This window comes from Aythya ferina (genome assembly GCF_964211825.1).
Source record: "Aythya ferina genome assembly, chromosome: 7".
Lineage (NCBI taxonomy): Eukaryota > Metazoa > Chordata > Aves > Anseriformes > Anatidae > Aythya > Aythya ferina.
The window spans coordinates 23,237,056-23,260,041 of NC_140302.1; the positions used below are offsets into that span (position 1 = coordinate 23,237,056).

Here is a 22,986-nt window from a genome sequence, read left to right on the forward strand (position 1 = left end):
GGTAATTGTTAGGTAAGCTTCCTGCCTTCTGAATTGGATGTCAGGAATTAGAAGTATGTACAGACCTGTTCAAAGAGCCATGCTGAGTGAACTGCAGCTGTGATAGCTGCAGTGAGGATAGATAGGGCAAGGAAAAGCCTTCTTTGCTGTCTTTGTCAAGCCATAGTAAATGGAAGATGGGGGTCACCAGAACAGGATTTAGTCTTTTCTCATTATTTAGTGTTAAACATACCAGTAACAGCGTCATAATATAAATATTGTTGGGAGACATCTGCACTTTCTAGCAAGGGAGGGGTCATAGTAGTAAGAGCTCAACTGGTAGGCAGGTGATGGATGGAAGGGGTGGAAGGTGGTGTGAGCCTCTTAAAGTCAATGACATGAACTTTCCGTGGGAGAAAAGGAGACCTGAGCAGAGGAGTTTCACTGGCTAGGTGGATCCAAGGGGTTTGGACCCTTTTTTTTGGGTTGCTCATGCTGAGTGATGGTTGTGTGGCTGTCATGTTGGCTGGTTCTGATCCAAGCGTCTGGTGAAAATGGAAGCTGAGGTTTGGCCATCTCCCTTTTTTCTTTCCCTTTTGCTGTAGACATTGTTCGCAGTGACATTGCCCTGGATAAGCAGAAAGGCTGTAAGATCGCCCAGCATCCTGACATAATGTTGGAGCTACAGAGGGAAAAGGCAGCTCAGATGCACTTGGTTTTGTTAAAGGAGCAGTTTTCAAACACATACAGCAACCTCACACTAACAGGTAAGGCTGCAAGACCAGCTCTGGAGCCAGGAGCTATGGCTAGTTCTTGCTAACTCACAGGTGTGTTAAAACCCTCGGGTGCTTCACCTCGGTACGAATCAGCATCTCGCTGGCTGCCTCCCTTTCTGACCACGATTACTGGGTTCTGGGAGGGAAAGGTTCTGCAGGAAATTATGGTGGACTCATAAGGCCTCTGCAGCTGGCACCTCTGCAGACACTCCAGATTTGGTGCCTCTGGACAGAAGGTTTTCCGCAGTCTGACCTAAGCAGAATACCACAGCACGTGAAGTGCTGGAGAAATCTCCCTGCTAACTGTTCGTGTCGGTGGGGCTGCAGCAATTACTAAATTTGGAGTCCTTTAAGCTGCAGCTGATTTTTTTATTTTTTTTTTTCAGAGCATGCACTTTGTGTGAACCCAGTAAATATTAAAGAGCAAATATAAAGGGATAATGGCCCAGACAGAGCTGAGAGGATACTCTTTTTCTGGCAACTGTTTGTATTATCCAGGGAACACAATCTCAAAGGATGGAGGAGACTGCCACATTTTGGATACACATTTAATGGTGCTTGTAAAGGACTGATGTCTTCAGGCAGTGAGTGGGCAGAAGGATGGGATCCCAGCAGCCAGCAGTGTCCTTTCATAGCTGTTCTTATCACTACAGCTGGATGAGCCACAGACGATGAGAAGGAGGAAGAGGCTAATAAATCAAACACGATCCCCTTCCCCTCTTGCTGGGTCCTTTCCTGTGGAAGGCAGGGAGGCATCCCATTTTTACGGGAAGGAGGGCCCCGCGCTCTGGCTGGGGGGGTGCTGGCAGACCCCGTGGCGGCCCCCGCAGCTGGCTGGGAGAGGCAAGCGGGTGCTGCACAGCCTCGCATCCAGCCCCCAGCCCTAAGCCAGCATGGGTCCATGCCATCCCCTGTCCCTGTGAGCCCTGGCACCCCTGTGGACATCGGCTGTGCCGACCTCTCAGGGACCCCCCCGGGGGAGGGATGGCTGTACCGGGGCTGGCAGGGGGCTCAGCTCCGGGGGCTGGTGGGCACTGGGGCCAGGAGCGTGGCTGAATCGCATCATTCCTGAAAGCCCAGCATTTAAATGGGATCCTCAGAGCCGTTTCTCATTCCCTGTAACGTAATCCACTTGGCTGTTTATTCCCAGTACAACTGCTGGAATCAACATTGTCAGCTTTTCCCCTGACAACTTGCTTACTTTCCACTAAACAAACTTCCCTCGAGAAGAGAAGCTGCTCTCCCCTATCCTCCTTCCCTCCCTGCTTCAAAAGCTCTCAGGCATTGCTCACATACTTTACGGAACCTGCGGAGCAGAGGTGCTACCTGGTTATCAGCTCAGCTCTTAGCCTTTCCAAGTGTGTTTACAGGAGAGTTCACAAGGTTTTAGCTCCAACTCTCTAGGAGGGAGAGAACAATTTCGCTGTAATATTACCCAAAGAACTATTTTAATGTCCTTTAACTCCCTTTGAATGTGAGCAGAGCAACTTCATAATTGTTATGAAGTTTAATCTTTTATTTCATAGACATAGTCTGAGAACATGGACTCTAGACAGCTAAGCATAATATTTAACTGGAACTCTACTAACTTGTGTAAATATTTCCCTTCTCCGTGATGGATCTGGTGTTTGGGGTGGGCAGAGGGGGTTGTACATCTGTTGCAGAAGGGCATTCCTTACCTTCAAAATTCAATCAGCCAGAGTTTGCTTAAGGACTTATTTTTGTCCTGCACAACGTGTTTGTACGGTGCCGGAGGAAGTCCCCAGGTCGGCAGCAAGGTACATGAGGAGAGGTTCGGGAGCGAGGACACAGACCTGTTTTGGGAAGGGATGTTGAAGGGGATGAGTGAGCAGGGATGGAGCTTCTGGGGGATCCCTGAAGATGAGGGTTCTCCCCTGGAGGGCTGCATCCAGGAGTCACTTGGTCTCATGCAGTGCATACACTGTGGGCAACCCTGAGCACCATTGTCCAACCCAGAGCAAGGGAATATTCAGCCCCGAGCCTCTGTGTAAAAGGGGCTCCTGCTCCTGCTAGTTCCTGCCATTCTTCAGTTATACCAAAAGGAATGTAAATGGAGTGTTGTGCCCAAAGTCTTGTGAGAATACTTACTCCCATACCGCAAGTGTGGGCAAGTGGTATTGGCATCACACTTCCATGCAGTATCCCAATGTCTTTAAGAATGAAAGATCTTAGAACGGGAGGAGCATGATTCTGCAGTCCCCAGGGCACTGATGTAAAGCAGGGGCTTTTCCAAATACAGCCACCAGTTGCACATAGTCCCCAGTGGGCTCCCTGTCCCAGCCACCAGGCAGGGTTGTGTCCTTGCACCGGGAGTTGAGCTGCTCCCAGCAGCAGGTACCTCCAAGGTAAGAGGCTGTCTTAAAGCAAAATGTGCTTTTTGTGCTAAGACACAACTGAGACTGAGTGAAACCAGGCAGTCTTTCTGGCTCTTGTTCCTCTAGGAACACATGTTGGACTCTGGCTTAGGCCACTTCAATTTCTCTGGACAAGTATGAGCTTTCCTCTGCTCCTGTCTGCAGGCTTTCTCTTGCATCTTGCATTTGTTTGCTGTACGTGATCTCTCCAGGCTTACCGAGCCTGCCTGCCTGAGATGAGTGATAGTCTTTGATCCATGACAGCGCTATTTAAATGCTGTATAACATTTTGAGGCTTATTAATCTTTGCTGCCTCCCCGTGCTGCTCAGAGATAGGTATCTCGTTTCACACGTCAGCATCTCCTGTGCTGCCGGGCCAGCCCGTGGTGGAGCAGGGAGGGTGCACAGAGTTGCCTGCTCTCTGGAAACCACTGCTTGCAGCTCAGCCCTTCCCTACAAACACCTCTCTGCTTCTGCCCAGCCGAGCTAACCAGAGCAGGAGGTGTTTCTTTTATAGCCCCTATCAGCAGGAGTGGAAGTTGCAAGAGTCACGGCAGGCTCCCTTGCTTTGCAGCCCTCAGGAGAAAAGTCCAGGTCACAATGAGGGGATTTTGGAGCCCTGGTGACCGCACAGCATTGTGCTGTTAGTGTGTGAGGTGTGAGGAACTGCCCCAGGGCAGGCAGACTCAGTGCATGCAGGTCTTAGTGGTGCTCTGGAGGGAGGAGTGGAGCAGTAGCAGGCAGAGCTTTGGCAGATTAAGCCTGAAACCCTCCATCTGTGGTGCCAGTTTGTGCTGGGCTGGTGTCCTGCATTTGTGCTTTGAAGAACTGGAGATCTGCACTGTCTGCACCACACAGACTGGTTTCTGTACTGCTATTAAGTAAAGCCTGTTAAGCCTAATGGAAGAGGGAATTGCACAGGAGGTCAATAGACATATGTGAGAAACTGTCCCCTCCCGTATTTGCACGAAGTGTTAAGTGTAACTGAGCTTCCCAAGATACAGGGATGAACCATAAATAGTACACTTGCCTTCAGGAGTTCCCATCCCGAGGAAACAAAATAGTGCCCCCCTCCTCATTCTGAACAGCAGAAAAGCGTCTCCTCTTTCTGCTCTGCCTTCTGGTCGAAGCTGCAAAGCAGATTACTTCCCTGCACCAGGAGAACAGTGCTGAGAGCTCTCCAGCCTGTCCTACCACCCCACATCTGCATCGGGAAGACAGGAAAACAACCTCAGGGTGTGTGGTGGGAGCCCCCCACCCTGCCACATCATGCGACACGGCCCCTAAAGGCAGGGAGCAAGAGAGGAGATGGAGAACCTCCCCAAGGTACACAGAGCTCCTGGCCCACCACATGTGTTCCCACGCTACTGAGGGCTCTCACTGAGTCTCTTCCAGCCCCACTGAGAGAAATATGCCATATTTTATACATCACTATGCCTTTATCGTCTCCTGTGATGATGGTGAGAACCCTGCTTGCTGCGGCAGGGAATTGCATGGCTCAGGTCAAGCACCTGTGACTTTTGTGTTTCCCGCATATGTGGGCCTCCCCTAGTGGCCAGCAGTTCTGTGATTCCTGCTGAGGGACATTGCTTTGGGAGATGGAGGTCCTGGAGCAGGAGGTGTTGGCAGGGCCCACAGCCCTCCTGTGGGGTGCTGGGGGGGTGCTTTGGGGGCTGACATTGCAAGGGGTTGTGCAGGGAGTGGGGCAAGGGGCTGAAGGTGTTTTAGGTGCCTGTCTGCCAGACAGAAAGGCTGCTCAGATTGTTTTTTGGTACAGTTTCCCCAGACATATAGTTTTATCTCAATTTATAACCAGCTTCCATGGAGGACACCCTGTGGGGCTGGAGGGGGGGTTTGTGAGACTGGACCCAGGAGGGTCTCTGGGCTCCTTGCAGAGGTAAGTGCAGCTTTCTTCCCTTTTTGACACCTTATTTTGGACCAGCCTGAACATGATGTGATCAACACAGCAGCTCTGTGTATCAACACTGTTTTATAGGGTGCTGTGGCAGGGTGCTTGGTGCTGTGCTTGCTCCCCTTCTCCCACTTTCTGAGGCTTGGTAACAGGCTGGTTATTGACTTCAGGTCAAGCTGCCTGCCCTCATCTCCATCACAGACCATTATGGTGTACACATTATCCACAGCATCATACAAAATAGATCTGAAAAGGACCTCAAGAGGGCATCTTCTAGCCTTTTCCATGACAAATCAGCTGTACCTGGGTTCTGCTCAGGGAAAGGTGTATAAGGAGAGGCAGTGTTGTTTATCTGACCAGCCAATACTTTTGGAAAAGCAGACGGACTTCTGGGGGCTCAAACCTTTTATCAGAGCTGACACAGGAAAAGCAACATTCAAAGCTAAATACACATTGAAAACATTTTTCTTGAGTTCATCTCATTGATTAACGCAACTGAGGTACTGGTGGAGGAGTCATGCCAGCAAAAGGGGGGCAATTACATTGTTAGCTCCGATGGGGGAGAATATAATTGCCTTGAAACAGAAGGATTTTCCAGGAAAAAGGGTCAGAAAAACTGTAATATGTCATAAAAGTGATATCTGTGCTGGGGCTGTAGATAGTGACTGGCAAAGTCCCTTTTGAAGATGGCTTGCAGGTGTCTTCGGAGATGTCAGCATCAGAGCTGAGGGGGTGGTGCTGGCAAGCACACCATGAAAAACATTCTCTTGTAACCAAGTGGGTTTGTGCCTTTATCAGCTGTTTATATGAGCTCATTCTGAAATGAAGTGGCTGTTTGTTTTCTCTACACAGCTTTCCGAGGGCATTTGGTGTGTGGCTGAAATATATTGTGATCCCGGGCGCGTGTGTGTGAAGCCAGCAGGCTGCAGGGCTCGGTGGCAGGGCACCAGCATTGCGCTGGTTTCTGGGACATCCTCATTAACAGACTTAACTGATGTGGCTTTTAATCTTAAGCCTCCTGCAACTGAGAGTCCATACCCTGCTGCAGCAGTCAGCTCTAGGATGTAATTATTTATATCATTGTGTGGTTGAGGTTTCTAAAATCTCTTGCTTCGCTTTAGGCGCGTTACACCATGTCCTCTCCCTGTGGACAAGCAGAGCCGCATACAGTGCTCCTTTCCTCCTTGCAGAAATCTCTTGCATATTTGAGGCTTGTTATCATGTTTCCCCTAAGACTTTTGTTCTGCACGCTGAACGACTGCCTTTCTTCTGCTCTTTCCTCATGGCCATGTTATTTTCAATTTGAATGACACATGCGTGGCTGATTCTGCCTCTTGAGGTCCCTTTCAGCGCTCTTTAAATTTTTTGTGGTTCTTGTTTGCTTGGTGTCCCTTGGGCTCTCTCCACTTGGTCTGGGCTTTTTTTGAAGTGTCTTGCCTTGAAATGAGCTGTGTTGTGCCGAGCTCTTTCTTGACTGAGAAGAGCCACAGGATTATTTAATGTCTTCTGCGTGACACTCCTGTCTGTGTGCCCCTGTACAATCGTGGATTTTATTGGCATGGTACTGCTTGTTCATGTCTGCATTTTTGTGTACAGTTTCCCAGCCAGTTGTGTGTTCCCCGTATGGAATTTCATCTAGACTCTATTTTCCTAATTTGCTAATTAAAACATTATACAGAACTGAAGTTAAAGCTTCACTAAAGTAAAGGTATATAACATCTGTTGCCTCTATCTCACATATGAGACCCCTTTTCTATGTCAAAAAGAAAGCAGGTTGGCTTCACATGGCATGGCTATTACTTCCAGCCCTTTCTCGCAGATGGGTTGTTTGATGATTTGTTCCAAATTTTTTTTCCAGGAATTGAAGTAATGTTGACTGGCCTGCAATTTCCTTGATTTTTCAACCTGTTGAACATAGCCACTTATATTTGCCATTTTGCAGTGTTCTGAAACCTCATTTGTCTTCCAGAAATTTTCAAAGATAGTTGCTGACGGACCTCAGGCCCATTTAGAAACATCACATTTAAGTAATCTTTCTTCTGCTCATTCTCTACTATAGCTCACAGTTGAACTCTGCTGCTTTTAATTGCGTTAACTCTGTGGTCTGTTATCATTTTGCATGAAGTCTGAACCAACAAAAGCACTGAAACATTTCAGCTTTGTCTCCATGCACAGCTCTGCAAGTTGTTGGCTATTGTGAAATACCTTTCTTGTGTCCCAATTTATACCTCTCTGCTTCCTGAGACAGCTGCAAGCCACCCCCCTGGGACCACTGCCTTCTCTTACCCTAATTAGTGGTTTTACAACTCATTGTGTGCTGACGGTGTGTGTGTGTGAGAGAGGTCAGGAAGGTGAATCTCTTTTTCAGGTGACACTCTCTAGTCTGTTAAACAACACTTTGGCTTTCTCATTATCTGTTTTGGTTATTTCTTTTGTAACTGTGGGGAATGTGACTTCTTACAGCATATTTTGCATTTATTAAATTCGATTTACCATCCTATTTAACAAGCCTCATAAGAGAAAATATTTTATAAATTGTGTATCTTATAATGTAACTATAATTGTTGATTTTAATATGTAATGTCATTACCAGAACCAGCTTTTTCTGGGTGCTGTGTGGAGAATAAAGAAAACACATAAACCTAACAGAAAACAGATTTCTGTGTGAAGGGGGGAGGGCTGACACGCACTAACAGCTTCAGGAGGGCTTGTGGCGTGTTCAGTGGCATAAAACCATCTATTAACCTTTTCTCCCTGCTCAGGAGGTGATGAACTCTTTGGTCTGTCTCTTCCCACTAATGTAGTTATCAAATGTCTCCTCGTTACCGTTCATGATCCTTGCTGTGAGCAGTTTCTTTTTTGAACGCTTGGCTCTTTCGCTTTGTCCCCATTCCCTTGTGCCCTCCCTTTGTACTCTCCCATACCAGTCTGATGCAGCTTCCACTTCTCCTTCGTGTGCTGCAGGTCGTTGGGGGTTTCTGATTAGCTCTCATTATACCCCTCTTCCCCTCCCAAACTTGCTTTTTTGCCTTATCTGGCTGCATGTTCACAGAATACCATCTTTCCTGAGCTCCCTTTTCCTTCAGCGAGCAATCCTGCTTGCCAGTCCTCGGAGCAAGCTGCAGCTCAGCTCACAACAGGCTGCTTTTATTCTTACTTTCCCTCCATTCCTAACGAGTACAAACCCCCTCATTCGGACTGCCTTTCTCACATTGCTTTCTACCTTCATACTTTTGCTGGTTCTTTGTTGATCAGAAGCAAATCTCGAGGAGCCTCCTTTCTAGTGCTGTTCCTGTCTCCTCTCTCAAATTTTTCCTCGATGCATTCCAGGAACTTGATGCAAGACTGTGTCTGATGTCTTCCTTTCCCAGCAAATGTGTGGGCAGTTAAAGGTCCCTAATTACCAGCGGGTTCTGTATTTCAGATGCTCCCAATAAGCTCGTGCTTCTGATCTCCCTGATCTTGTAGCCTGAAGCAGACCCCCAGTGTGCCAGTGTCTGGGCTCCTTCCACTCTTATGTTACACAGAGTTTTTATACCTGCCCTCTGCGTGACTGAATTTCACCCCTGCTTTTTTTGCCGGGCCCCAGGATCATCCAGGTCTTCTCATGGGATGTTTCTTGCTCCCTGTGCTGCTGATGGCTTCCCTCTGCCAGCCCTGGGCCCAGCTTTGGCTTCCAGCCACAGGATCCTGGGATCTTGCTTTGCCTCTCGCTGCCCCGTGCAGCGCCTACGTGCAGCACTTGGGGCACTCCTTTGCTTTTCTCTCTTCATAAGTAGAACAGATTTGGCTCCTCAAGCTCCGCTTTGCAAAACTCCAGTTGTAGCTCCTCCTTTGTCTTGTGGCCTTGCAGGACAGACTTTTCCATCCTGTCGATACGAGCTCCGTATTGTTTTCCCGTACGTGTATTATCTTGCACTTGGCTGCATTAAAGCACGCCTTGCTGGACTGTGGCCATGCAGCCATACAAATCGGATCACAGGGTGAACGCGGTCTGTTTTGTTCGTTATTTACTAACCTGCTTGTGCTATCTGCACGCTGCCTCCAAGGATTTTATATTTATCTAAATTATTGATAAAAACACTGAGTCATGTGGGGTCAGAAGCGGGCTATGAATGTTTTTCTTGTGTCAGCCACTTCTCGCCATCTACTTATGCTGAGTTATTCTTATTAATGCAAGTTCTTAAATCAACTTGTAACAGTTAGATGGGACTTCATTCTGTACGATGTATGTTGGCTGGCAATTAGTTGAGACATGAATATAATGAATTATCGCTAGATTGTCAAATTATCTTTTAATTAATTTATCTAGGTCTGATGCCAGGCTGACTGGTGGCAATTCCCCAGGCAATTAGCCTGTCCTGCTAAATACCAGCACAGGGTTTGCACTCTTCTACCCATCTAGAATTACTTGGCATTCCAAGATTTATTAAAAATTAGCGTCAATGGGTCAGAGATCTCCTTAGCGTACTCAGAGGTGCAAATTATCCAGGGCAGATGACTTAACTGTGTTTATCTAAAGCAGATGTTATCTAACACATCTCTCAATTATTAATAAACTGTGAAGTACATCATCTTATTAGTTCATCATCATATATTTTCCTCCAAAACAAAGTGCTTATATTTATATTTTTGTAGCTTAGTCAGTAATTTTGTAATGTGGACAGAATAACGGACCTATATCTCTGTTCATGTTTCCCTTTCTTTTATATTTAAATTCCCACTAATAACTCTGCAAGATATTATATTTTTCTTCACGTCTTTAAATACTTCGTAAATTTTCTACTCTTCTTAATTTCCAATTGGTTGATATTTCTTTAGCTTTATAATTGTAGCTTATTTTGTTTGCTCTTCTAGCTGTCTATGCCACTTTTTAAGGATGGGTTTTCATCCATGGGTGCTGGAATATGCTGCTTTTGGCCATCTAAAACACTTAAAGTTTAAATAGTCTTTTATGCAGTTTTTTGTCCTAATCATTTCCTTATAGAATTTTTCTCAGCCTGGAGAAGCTGAAGCACCTCATGAATGTATTTCTGGCTGGTATTATGTTCAGCGTGCCCAGCTTCACTAGCTCTTCTCCAGTGCCCATTTGGAGCCAAGGCTGCCTCTATGGACAGACTGTGTGCCAAGTTCTCCGCAGTTTAAAAAATAAATTAAAAAAATCTAGCAAACTGTGACACAGCAACAAATCGTGCTGCAGTTGGAGGAGTATCACCAGGTTTAACGCTCCAGCCACCATCCCAACATATTTTCTCCCCGAGAAAAATAACAGGACCGGTATTTATGTGCTGCTGGAGAGCCTTGCAGCTGGAAATCAGGACTGCATGTCCGCGGGGTGGTTGCCTCCTCTGTGGTGTACAGGATGCATCTGACGGCCCCGTGTTCCGTGGCTGGGCTCAGACGTGGAGAAAACAGGAGAAGGGAGAGGCGTGGGGGGTGAGGAGCTGCAGCCAGAGCCGGGCTCCTGCCTGTGCTGCTCGGTGGGGGCACTGCCTGCTGGTGGGAACGCGGTTGGCTTCCCAGGATCTGTTCTCCAGTTGCTCATGCTAACCCCTTTTCCATCTGTCCGCTCATTTATTATTTACTGCTTTCTCTTGCTCTCTTCATTAGTGGCTCCTGGTGCTCCTGGCTCAGGATGGGGGATGTGAGGGATGCAGCGAACACCCCTGTACTGCTGCTCTGCCCGCGCCCCTCGCCGTGGGGACAGGAGCCTGTGGCATGCACTGTTAATCAAATTCTTTAACTCTTTTCCAAGTTGAGAAAAGGGTCAAAATCCTGGAAACAGGAGGTTCTCCAAGTTCCACCCGCGGTCTGCGGTCTGCTTTTACAGAGGCTCGTGCTGGGGCTGGGTGCGCCAGGGGTGGGAGACAAATGTGGGAGCCTGTGGAAATGTATGCCCCGCACGGCTGAACGTGGTGGGAGAAGAGAGAGGCTGCAAGGTGTTCAAAGGAAAATTTGGATCTCTTTTTACTTCATTAAGTTTTATATTGTGTTGCTGTGCCAAGAGACACAATCATTGACTTTCTTGAAGAAATAAGAAACTCCATGAATTTAAGTACTTTTTTTCTTTTCTGTTGAGAAGGTGGCAAAAGCAGACGTTTTGTAGGAGAAACTGAAACCAATTCAACTATAATTCTATTAACTAATTAGGGTAGCCCTGGAAATGGGGCTGAGACTCGCAGTCCTTTTTTCTTCTCTTTGCTGGGGCACTCCAAGAGTCGGATCACCTGGGGAAAGCATGTTTAAGAAATACCAGATGGTCTCTGCGATGCTCCAGCTGTGGACAATCACTCCCAGCCAGGCAATCTGCCTTGCTGTCGAAGCCCTCTAAAACTGTGCTGCCCATTTGTCATGCTTCTCCAATTGCAGCGCTCTGGATAGCTTCTTTTTTCCCTGTCTGGCTCTTCCTTTCCAGTTTTTATCACCCACCCCCTCCATGAGCTAATGTAGTAACATCCCTTCATTGGCTATAAATCCATTGAAGAGCCATATATAAAATATTACTTTGTTAGGGAAGATTGGGAAACATCTGTTTTTTACCCATAAGAGTCAGTCTCTACTTGTCTCGTATGACGATGTGACTATTTATATATTTGTAAAGTAAAAAGAAAGAGAAAGATGGGAATCCTAGAAACAATTTGAGTGGAGCCTCTAAATGGAGGAAACTGATTCAGCTCAGGGATTTGTTTGGAGGTTAATGGGAAGGAAAAAATAAGGAAGGTGGGGAACGACACAGTCCAATAAGTTGTTTAGATGTCTGACAAAGCAATAGTTGTACCAAATGCAGAAGGTCCTTCTGGAAACCTTTTGATGTTGGATAGCTGTTCCTTGTCACTCTCTGGCATGTACACCCACAGTCTCGTTGGGTGGGTAATCCTTTTTATGTTGTCTGTACAGAGCAGGAACCTGGGCACGGTGACAGCCCTTGGGTCAGAAGGAGGCTGTAACCACAGGTGTTTGTGTATAGCAGTTAAAGTGGAAATTGTACCTCCAGAGGCTCTGCATTTAGGTGGGTACAAGGGGCAGATGCCCTTTGCCCGGCCTGCTTGGCACTAGTGCCTGGCAGAGCAGCCTGATTTTGTGCACGTATTTGGGATAGTCTGTGGTTTTATATATATATATATGTGTGTGTGTGTTTATATATATATATTTTTTTGTTTGTTTGGTTGGTTGGTTGGTTGTTTTTTTTTGTTTGGTTCTGTGTGGTGCCAGGAGTCAGACTCAATGATCCTTGTGAGTCCCTTCCAAGTTGGTGTGTTCTAGGATTTGACATGTATGTCATGACTCTACATGCGTGGCACTTAACTGATGTCTCCATCCCCCTCGCCAAGTCTCTGTTGTCTTGTTGGCCAAGTGGCCTGTGCCACAGCTGTCTTCTGTGCCCTGTGAGGCTGGCATACAGGAACCAAGTGCTGGAGCTCCTCGTGATGGCTGATCTTCCACGCTGCTCTCCTCCCTTCCTGGCTGGGTTCAGTGCCCCCAGCTTCACCCTTGCTGCACACACATGAGATCCCACTCTCAGGTCTCTCATCCCCAGTGTTACAGGTTGCCACATTGATTTGGATCCAGCTCACTCCTGTGGGGTGGCAATGCCCCACAATGGACATCCTCCCCATCCTACCCACCACCCCTGTACATCCCATGTAACCTCCACAATGAACAGCTGCCTGCTCTCTCCTCAGCCTGTCCAAAACGCAACTCCATGTTCATCTCCCTCATTTAGCACTCTCCTGCCTTTCCCACAGGGCAGCATCTTCTCTGTGGCCCCATAACCTGCTCCCTCTCGCCTTTCCCTGCACAGCAGCTGCAGTGCTGCCGGGGCTCAGCTGGGTCTGATGGATATTTGCCTTCATCATAGCCTCATGGCCCTTCTGCTGGACTCTTATGGCTTTTCCTTTCTCATCCTCCCTGTTGTGCTCCCTGCGATCATGCTGTGCAGCCTCTCTTCCTAATCAGACCTCGGGCCCTCTTCTCCCTGCCTGGTCAGTGTCAAGCTCTGCTCCAGCCCTGGGCACTGGTGGAAACCCCACATGACACCACCTCCAGCTGGTACGGCTCCCCGCTAATGCTAGTGATGAGTATAAGGCTATTTTAAAACTGTAAGATATTAAATAGACATCACTGCTCTAACACCTGCTGTATCTCTGTGCTCTCAGTGCCAAAGCCCTCAATTAAGTCGCATTTTGTGTCAGGGGACTGGTGGAAAATCTGCTGCCTGGCTCTTGCAGGCTCCTGTTGTTAGCCAGCTCTGAGTCTGGGAGTGGTATCTGAGTTTTACATGTCCGTGTACTTTGATGCTGGATGTAAATTGGGTCTTTACAGGATCAAAGAGTACAGACTGTATTTGTGAGGTGGAAGTGGTTAATAAAAAGGAGTTGGAGATCTCATGTTGATAATGAAAAAGGAGATGCTGCAAATAGCAGGGTGGGCATGGGCAGCAGTGGCTGGGAGGACAGGCTCTGTTCCTCCCTGTGCCCAAAGGGAGCCCTGGAAGAGTCAATGGGAAGCCTTAACATTGGAGATGGCATTGGTGAGGCAGTACTGAGCAATGAGTCCAGTTCTCCTGTCCATTTTACGGAAGAAAAGATGCTGTTGAGTTACAGAATATTCAGAAAAGAGCAATAAATGTGACCAAATCCTGGAAATATGGAGTTGCCGACAAGGTTCTAGTGAGATTCATCTCCTTATTTTGTCCAAGGGAAAATTAAAAAGTAACTTGATCATAGCGTACAAGCACCAACAAGGGGAAGAAGGAGCTCAGAGCAAAGAGCTTGAAGTGTTAGCAAGGAAAGGCACAAAGAGAACCTATGATTTAAAGCCTTGTGCAGGACAACCCTGGGCTAATAATGTGCAGATTTATAATGCTGAGAATAAATGTTGGAACACTTCTACCTAGGTATGAGGTGAATTAACAATCAGTCAGCCTTAAATCAAGGCTCTTGCTGAAACTGTTTCAGACAGAAGTTATGGATTTGGTGTGGTAATTATTAGGTTAGCTCCTCTAACCCCTATCAAACAGGAAGCAAAACTATGTTATATTAATGGCCCTTTCCATTCTTATAATCCGAATAAATGTGTAACGTGAGTGTGCCCATTAGAGAAGAGCTGATCACAGTGATTTGTTGCTCCCTGATACCCAACTGAATTAATTAGCCTTTGCTAGCAAATTGGCCAAATGGGCCCTTCACCCTGCAGGGAATGATGCTGAGGTCAGACTATGGTTATTGTCCTGGCTGAGCAAGGATGTGAGTTTAGCCCCTGCCTAGGCTAAAACCTGTCTGGCCTTGGCATCACGTGCACTCCAAGAAAGATCAAGTGTATGTGTGGGTTGTTTGGCCAGAGTTGGCTGGATTTAGGCAAGCTGAGCTGCTCACTGTTGCCATAATGTCCCCCAGAGAGGAGCTGATGGGCTGACCAGGACAGTGGGGTAGCAGTCATCCTGCCATCAGGTCCTTCCTCAGACCAAGATCCAGAGCCCAAACAGCTGAAATGCAAGAGATTCCCCAGGAGGGGCCTGCGTTTGATACAGTAGTCTTTATTTTCCTGCTTTATTTTAAAGCTTGTTCATTCCCCAGGAAAAAAAAAAAAAAAAAAAAAAAAAAAAAAGATTTAGCAGATATTTCATTGAATAAGTGTGGTAGAGCTACTTCTGAACTTTGGTGTCCAAAAGTTCATTTATGATCTTGCTATATATAAATTCCCAGATCTAGGGTTTTGACACAGAAATAGTCTTCATTTGATAGAATGCTACAAATTCAAGTTTCAGAAATTATCCTCTTGAGCCATCTCCGTGGTGTTTGGCACCATGACAAGTCATTAGTCAATCCTGAAATAGTCATCAAGCAGAGAAACAGCTTATTTTATATACTGTTTCTTAGAGAGTTAAATATTTCCACATATTCAAGCTCTGATTGGAGTCTTGAATCTTTTCCAAATGTTCAACCTGTAAAGATATTTGAGAACCCCAGGACTTCGACTCTTTCCAAAAAATGATAGATTTCACTTGAATTTTCACAAATGGAAAACCACAACTCCCCATAGCTGCAAAGAAGCAGCTGTCATACCAGGTATGGAGTATGAGAAAACACTTTCTAAAAGCTTCAGGGACTTCCCATTATCTGGAAGTTTTTAGTGCTCTTAAAATTTGTGAAGAAAATAGTGGTGTTTTTTTTTTCAGGCACAGCGTTGCCTCAGATAATCGGCTGCACCTGTTTGGAAGCAGCGCTTTGCGTTGTTCCTTATGTAGGCTGTTGCACGTGTTTTTGTTAATTTTTCCTAGAAACCCAAGTGTCAACAAATCGGAGCCCGCGCAAAATCACTAATTGGTGTTTCTGAAGCACTTTGCAATTGGAAGTCTGATGTCTGGAGCAACTGAAGCAGGCTTCAGAGTTTCACAGCTGAAACCCTGGGGTGTGGGGTACAGGCAAAAAAAAAAAAAAAAAAAAAGGAAAATCAGTAGCTCCAGATAAACAGCTCCAAACCTAGAGCTGCTTTTGTTGCTGCTGCTATTCTTGTGTGGTTTTTATTTATTTATTTATTAATCTCGATTCAGAAACTTCAAAAGATTTAGTAATAGTGGGCTTCCTACAGGAAGGGTAAATGTTGGGGGAGATTCAGCACAGATATGCTAGACGAAAATTGGGAAATGAGGGGTTAAGTCAGGATGACGTAAATCGTTGTTCTGCATTTAAAATAATAGTGCTAGGGTAATTCTGGTGTTGGGGCTTCTGCTTTTATTGGCTGATAGGTTGCCAAAATGTGTGGTGTTCTGAATTGGTAAATGATTCCTATTTATAGGACAGGTGTCTTCTGAAGTCCTGAGTTCAGTCTGTTCTGTAATCCCAGATCCTGTTTCTGATCTGTTTAATAACGTGTGACAGAAGACGACAGGAACCTTACAGGCTGAATCGGACTGGGAATGTTTTTAATTTAGCTCTGCCCAGCAGAAAGGACCGCTTGCTGCAAAGGGTGTCTTTTTATAAGGGGCTTGTCCTTCTAAAATTCATTTTTGGACTTATTTCATCTTGAAACATGTTGTTGTTTGGCTCATTTACATGCAGCCCAAACACTGCTGAGTGTGCCAGCCTCCTTTTGCACTGACTCGAGAGGAAAATGCTTTCTACATATATTATTTTTTGCACATCTTTTCTAATGTTCATGGGAAAAACAGTGCACTTGCTTTAATTGGAGAGTGTCTTTTGCAAACATCAGTAAAATGTGATCCAAGGGGCTAATGAGGAGCTCTGAGCATGGAGAAGGGTGATGCTTTCATGGGTATGTGGTGGACAGCCCTGGGAGCAGGGCTGAAGTGTGTGCAAATAATCCCTTGTTTCCACCAACATCTACGTTAAATAGGTTTAGAATACACAGTTTCATCAAACAGGGGGTTGGATTAGTTGCAATTATTTATGTGACTGTCAAAATGATGGTGGCTTGTGAGGAGCAGCTTGCTGGGGGCTGAACGCTGAGGATGCCGTAGTGCCAGAAAAGGGACTGGGTCTGGGGGAGGGGGCCATGAGAACGGGATGGGAGGTTTGGCTCTTCTTCAAGCTGTTCCTTAGTCTTCTTGGCCAGCTGGTGTGAGATGTTATGTTTGTGTTATTTCTGGAAGTCCCTGGGGAGCTGGGAGTAACTCCGTGCCTCCTGTTCCTCTGCGCAAGAACAGGAGGGCAGTACAGGAGCAGCACGAGCTTTTGCCTTCACCCCCTGGATGTCGCAGGGTTTGGCCCCAGGTGGTGTAAGCACAGAAGGTGTGAGGGGAGGGATGCAGGCTGCTGTGCTGATCTGTGGTGCCCCTGCCTTCCTCCACCGCCTCCATCTCCTGGGCTTCTTTGGTTTTCATCCAGCCATCTCTCCGTTTCCCCAGATGTGTCCTCCTGCCCAGGCAGGTTTGGGGGGATTCAAGTACCACTGCGCCCTGCAGGCTGGATGTTGCATGTACAGAAACTCTGCACGGCCACACGTCTGGGGAGCCCAGATGTGTCCGCACATGCAGGAGTCCTGAGCAGCTGCCAAACGTCTGGAGATGTAAGGAGTGCCCGCATGCATGGGAGCCCTGAGCTGCTGCTTGTCCGGGAACTGATGATGCCTTCTTGGAACTGGAACCTCTTGGGGAGCCTTGGATGGACCAAGTGTGTGTGTGTTATACGATTGCTCCTAGTGTGCTTGAAGGAAATGCAAGATCTCAATGAGGAGCTGGTCTGCGTGTGTCCAAGCCCAGCACGTCCCCAGTGGGATTAGGCTTGCTGCACATGCACAGCCTGCTCCATACAGACATGCATACTTGAGAAATCCCAGCCAGCTTGTGCTAGGCCTTTATGTTCCCTTCTGAAAATTGGGTGTTTTCAATCAGAATCAGTAGGAAGGCACTCTGTCATGTCCTGGCTTAGAGGAGGCATGATCCTGGGTATGTCCTGAGCCTCAAACTCTTTTTCCATGCCAGCGCTCTGTGATTACTTACAGACCATCTCTGTCCACTTTCTGTGCGGGTCCCTGCAGGGGTCTCTGTGTTCCCCTCCTCTTTGCAGCAGAAAAGAGCCACAATGTTCACTCCTAGCTCTGAAAAACGAGCAAACCTGCTTTGCTTTTCTCACTGTGTGGTGTGCCAGGGCTCCCGTCAGCTATGGCCAAGGCACCAGCCGCTGATTCCCTGAGTCCCCCTTCCAGGGGATGAAACTCTCGGGATATTCCCTTCTTCTCCAGGGGAACAGATTTGTTTTGGCATTCACCCTCATGTGCACACTCCCCCTAGTGAATTCCAGGGCTAAAAAATCGTGTGGGCTTTAGGCGAGAGCTGCCTCACTTGTCATTTAATGATTCCACCTCTGAACTGAGACCTTGTTCCTTCCCTTGCTGCCTCGATGATATCTCATTTGTCTTTTCTCCTTTTATTTAGTTTTTCCTACATTTTTCGCACATTCTGTAGATTCTCCTGCATTCCAAGTGTCTTATATTTTCATGCCTCCTTTTATCTCTCTATTCATCTATCCCAGTATAGACAACAGAAATGCTAAGTCCACATAATCTGTAGAAAGCATGAACCGGGTTGTTAGACATTTTCCAAACATTACACTTCATGGAAATATTTTCCTGTAAGATGTAGAAATGAAACAGCTGTCTCCCGCTCTCTCCTGGGCTGTTCCTGTGCAGGCTCTCCTGCTCTCTGAATTTACAGCACCATCCCTTGGACAAGTGACCAATGGCCGGCTCCAGCCCGCTGTATTTATGATGTGCCGGGCGGTGGTTAAGACGGTGCTGTGTTTACGCAGGGTGATTAACGTACCGCAAGACACCCAGGGCAATGTTTGCAGAGCAGGGAGTGTTTTGCCAGCTCGATTGTCACTAGGAGATGTGGAGCAGGTCATGGCCGATGGCTCGCTGCACACCCCTCTCTGTATGAACTGTTGGCAGTCAGTCTCCTCCCGCTGGGCTGTGGGACGGGCAGGGATGTTCCTGACTTGTGCATCCTCCTTCCTGCCTCATTCTTCTCGCCCTGGGCTCAGATGAGTGATTAAAAATCCTCGAGCTCCTGCAAAGGAGCTCGGTGCTGGTGGAGGGAGCAAAATGAAATGGGTGCCCCAAGGAACCCAGTGCGCTGGTTGCTGGGGCTAACCCCACGGGGTCCCTGCCCACCTGGACATGCTCCAGATGCCCCCTCCTAACTCCACTGCTTATTCTGCCTATGCAACGTCATTTCAGCATGCTGCTGAAGGTGTATTGATTTGCTGAAGGTAATTATTTCTTGATTGTAATGGCGTTTTTTGGAAGTTTAATGCATCAGCAGAGTTTTCTGTGCTGAGAAGGCCAACCAGAAAAAAAACAAAAAACAAAACAAAACAAAAAAAAAAACGAAAGAAACCACAGTAAAAATGATTGGGCTGAAACAAGCAATCTTTATCTCCTGGCCTCTGTGTGGAAAGAAGTAGAAGCAGGGCTTTTTGGACAGAAGTGTGAACAGCATTGTTGGTGTGAGCTAGAGCAGAGTGCACTTCTGAGCAGATGATGGAAGAGGAGAGAAATAGCAAAATTTGTATGTTACTGTCACCAAAGTGAGCAACCAGAAAAAGAGCAGGAGGGACCAGAAACTGCTTGAAGACTCGCTTCCCTCCAACATTTTACTTGAAATGAGAGAGCAGATACTTGCAGGCAATATTCCAAGCTCAGGTTATATCTTCAGAGCTTGTTTGGAAAGAGGATTTTTGGCTACAGCCCACCCTCAACCTGAATGACTGGGTGATACCACAGGGAAGAAACCAGCAAACAGTAAACTGTAATTATATTTTGGCATTTGTTGACCGTGCATCCCTTATACTACCATCTTATAACTCTCCATATCGTAATTTGCTGCTTTTAGCTTCGACCTTGATATTATCAAACAGAACTGCTCTTACCCATCAACATTGCCCACTAAGGAACTTGATGCCTATGGGCAGGATGGGTGCTCTGCTCCTGTGGGAGGACTGAATCCTTGCAGAGGTGCCTGGTTGCTCTCCAAGCCCCTGCCTCCCAGATGCACTGTGGAGTTCTCATGCTCTGGGAGCTACTGTGGTACATGCACAGCAAGGCATCAAATGGGCTGTGCAGAGCCCATTTGATATCTGGCGTGTCAGAACTGCTGTGTGTTTGCAGCATCCCTGAATTGCGTGCCATGGACCGCTTCCTACCTTTCTGTCTTCACCTGTATCATATTTACATAAAATAACATTCTCTGCATAAACGCTTTTCCTTCTTAGTTTCTGTGGCAATACTTCAAATAAGCGAGCTCCTCTCAGTGGTGGATGCTGCACAGAGGAGCAGGTTGTGTCAGGACTTGGTGCAGGTGCATCAAGGTTGAATAACTGGTGGTGTTGCCCATATGTTCAGGGTTGTCACAGACACCAACAGATACCTACATGTTGTTAGAGTGGTTTTTTTGTTTGTTTGTTTTTTTCTGGGTAGCCCACGGGGCTTTTCATATCTTTGCCGAGTGCTGTTGTATTGTCTCACTCTTTTGGGCATGACACAACTCTTGGCACAGCAGCCTTCTGTGCTTTGCCCTTGCAAAGACTCCAGAGTTTTTCCCTGCAATGTGACTCAGAGGGGTACGTGAGGGCTTCCAACACTATGAATGTGCGTGTGGACAGCATGAAGGGAAAAAATCAGGTCACTTACCAGTGCCAAACTCTTCAAAACATGCTGCAAAACATGCTGTTCATGTGCACCTCAAGCACTTTCCATCCCTCTTCTCTGCCCTGTTTTCCCTTGACCTCTTGGGGTGGGAAGAAATGAGAGACGCTGGTGATGCACACTTTCCAACTATTTCTGGCTGTATAGATCAACTGTGGTTTCTCACCAAACTGCTCACCTTTTTGGGGCAGTAGGGGATGTGTGCTGTTCAGCGTGCACAGATTGCAGTACTCCCCCAGCACGCTGGATGGGAGCATATCCAGCCATGCCAGGGCAGCTTGCCCACACGTTAGCAGTCCTCAGCACGGTTCTGGCCATGCCAGCCTGTCTTTTGCAAGCAATTCCTGGGTGTGGGATCGTGGCTGGAACATTTGGCCGCACAAACTTATTTTGGAGGCTGTTAGATAATTACAGTAGACATGGGCTATTTGGTGTAAGTTGGGCTTGGTGCCAGGAATGTCCCTGGACACTTACCAGCACAGACATAACCTCCCTGTTCTACCCTCATCCATCTGCTGGAGACCTCCTCAGGACTTTGCTGAAGTAGCCTGCCTTGAAGAAGCAGGATGCAGCACGTTTTATTTCTGAATTTGGCTGTTTCTCTTGTTTCATAAATCCCAGGTTTGCTCTTTCCTGAAGGGCCAGGAAAGAGCAGCAGGTATCTGGCTAGGGTGGACCTCAGACAGGTCCTGGGTGTCTCTTACAGAAACACATTTGTGATTCAGTGTTCCTGCCTGTAACCCAGCACTGAAGAGCTGTGGGAGGGATTTCTCTCATAGCTTCTGTTACAGGAGCGCTCAGTGAAAATCCCATCCTTTGCCAATGTGGCTTGTGCTGGATGAGGCTGCATGCAGAAGGGCACAGGAGGGAGGGCACTTGGCTTGTCTGCATGTCTCTGAGCACCCTGGATGCTCTCCCACAGGCTTTGGGCTTTGCAGGGAGGTGGTTGGAGGTGTAGCCTCCCACTTGCTATGGCTTTATGGACATCCCAAGTGGCTTCTAACTTGGTCTGTTTGCATGAGCTCTCTGGAATTTTGTGGGTAGGAAGTTCCTGTTTTCTCTGGTTTCTCTGGAGTCTCCTCCAAGTGCATGATGATCTGCTGGCTGTTGTCCGAAAGCTCATGAGCTCCCCATGGCAGCAAGATTTGGAAGTGGACAGCTTTTCAATTTATCAGTTTTGGACAGAGGAAAAGAATAATTCTCTAAGTGTACACGTAGAAATAGGAAAACTCAGAAGAGGCAGCAGAGCTCCAGCAAGTCTCTGGAATTAAAAGTCCTGTAGTTCAGCATAACTTGGATGTAGCACTGCTGCTTTGACCAGGGACTGTGGCTATGGATGTGTCCCTGCAAGGAAGTGACAGCAACTAAGGACAGTTTTTATACTGGGATGTAAAGTGGGTTACAGACTTCATATTTCTTATTTCTTGCATTTGAGGAATACATTACTGGATTTGAACACAATCACTGGCAACTGCTATTAAAATGATTTTTCAGAACTTTCCTGGACTTAAACTCACTTTGTGAAGGGGGGATAGCAGGAGGATCAAAGGAAAATGCACAAGTATATGGCTAATCTAAAATGAATATTTCAATCCTAGTATTTCAGAGCAATTAGCAATAATACTCTTCTGGTTGTTTACTGACTATACGAAAAAAGAAAAAGCATTTCCTTCTGTATCTGTTTCATGAAACGTTTGTAACTTGCCTTATCTATGTTGGTATCAAAAACATCATATGTGGCACTGCCTTAATGACTCCTGGGTTGCCTACAATGTCTTCAAAGGAAAGTGTATTCAGCTGTTGGAGATGCTTATAAAGGAGCTAAATTAATCCCTGTTCCTGAGCTTTGCAAAATAGGTTAAACCAACATGCAGTGCTCATGGATATTATAAGCTCAGACATGCACGCAGTGAGACTACTGAATTAAGAAATAACTGCTGGTTACTGTTTGAGCAGCTTATTGTAATTATCTCTTTATTTTCTGTGTACGTTTTGCCAGGCAGAAATTATAAGAAAACTTAAAATGAGCTTAATACTGAAATGTACTGTTTTGCACAATTGCTGTTTGTGCAAAGCCCAAAGTTTCAGCAAAAGCCAAACATGAATGGAGAGCAGAACTTGAGAATATGTAACACAGAGCACGCTAGTGTGTTGAAAAGTTGGGCACAAGAGTTGCTCTTCAGTACAAACAGCCAACCCCTGTTTCCACTACCCTCGGCAAATGTTTATTTGTTCCCAAATGCTTCGTCTTGTATGACTAATGAATTTAAAGTGTTCTGAAAATGTTGGCCTCACAGGGCACTTCAATACATGAAAAAGCTTGTGCTTTAAGTCTCGATACTAATTCTTAACATTAACTTTTTCAAGTCCTGTTCCATGTACCTTGAGGGGCTCTCACAAGTTGGGAGTTGGATTTGATGATCTTTCTGGGTCTTTTGAACTCAGGATATTCTGTGAAGTTAGTTCTGTGCCACATTTTGTCCACACCTGATGGCAGGGTGAGTCTTTGACTCATGTGACTTGGTGCTGCAGCACCAAGACATCCAAGAAGTGTTGAGTAAAAGTCAAGAACGCATGCAGCCCCTAAAAGAAAAACGCATGCATTTTGCAGTTAGTGTACAACAGATGTTTTTTATCAAGTGTTAGTGCCAGGAAGAACCGGACCCAGGTACACCACAAGGGTTCTACAATGCAGCAAGAGGAGAAACAAGCTGGAGAATGAAGGGACTTCTTGTGTTAGGCTCAAACTTTAGCATCCCTTTCATTTTCTAGCATAGTG

At 46.6% G+C, this 22,986-nt stretch overlaps 1 protein-coding gene across 2 annotated transcripts in view; it reads left to right on the plus strand.

The window, feature by feature from the left end:
• The window catches only part of HPSE2 (heparanase 2 (inactive)), a 97,326-nt gene that overhangs the window by 11,887 nt on the left and 62,453 nt on the right, over window positions 1-22,986 (plus strand). Inside the window, exon 3 of one of the 2 annotated variants that reach the window (XM_084526597.1) lies at window positions 585-746. The exons of the other annotated variant lie outside the window; for it this stretch is intronic. Coding sequence (XP_084382723.1) covers window positions 585-746 — 162 coding nt within the window. The remainder of the gene's footprint in view (window positions 1-584; window positions 747-22,986) is intronic. 2 annotated transcript variants of the gene reach the window in all.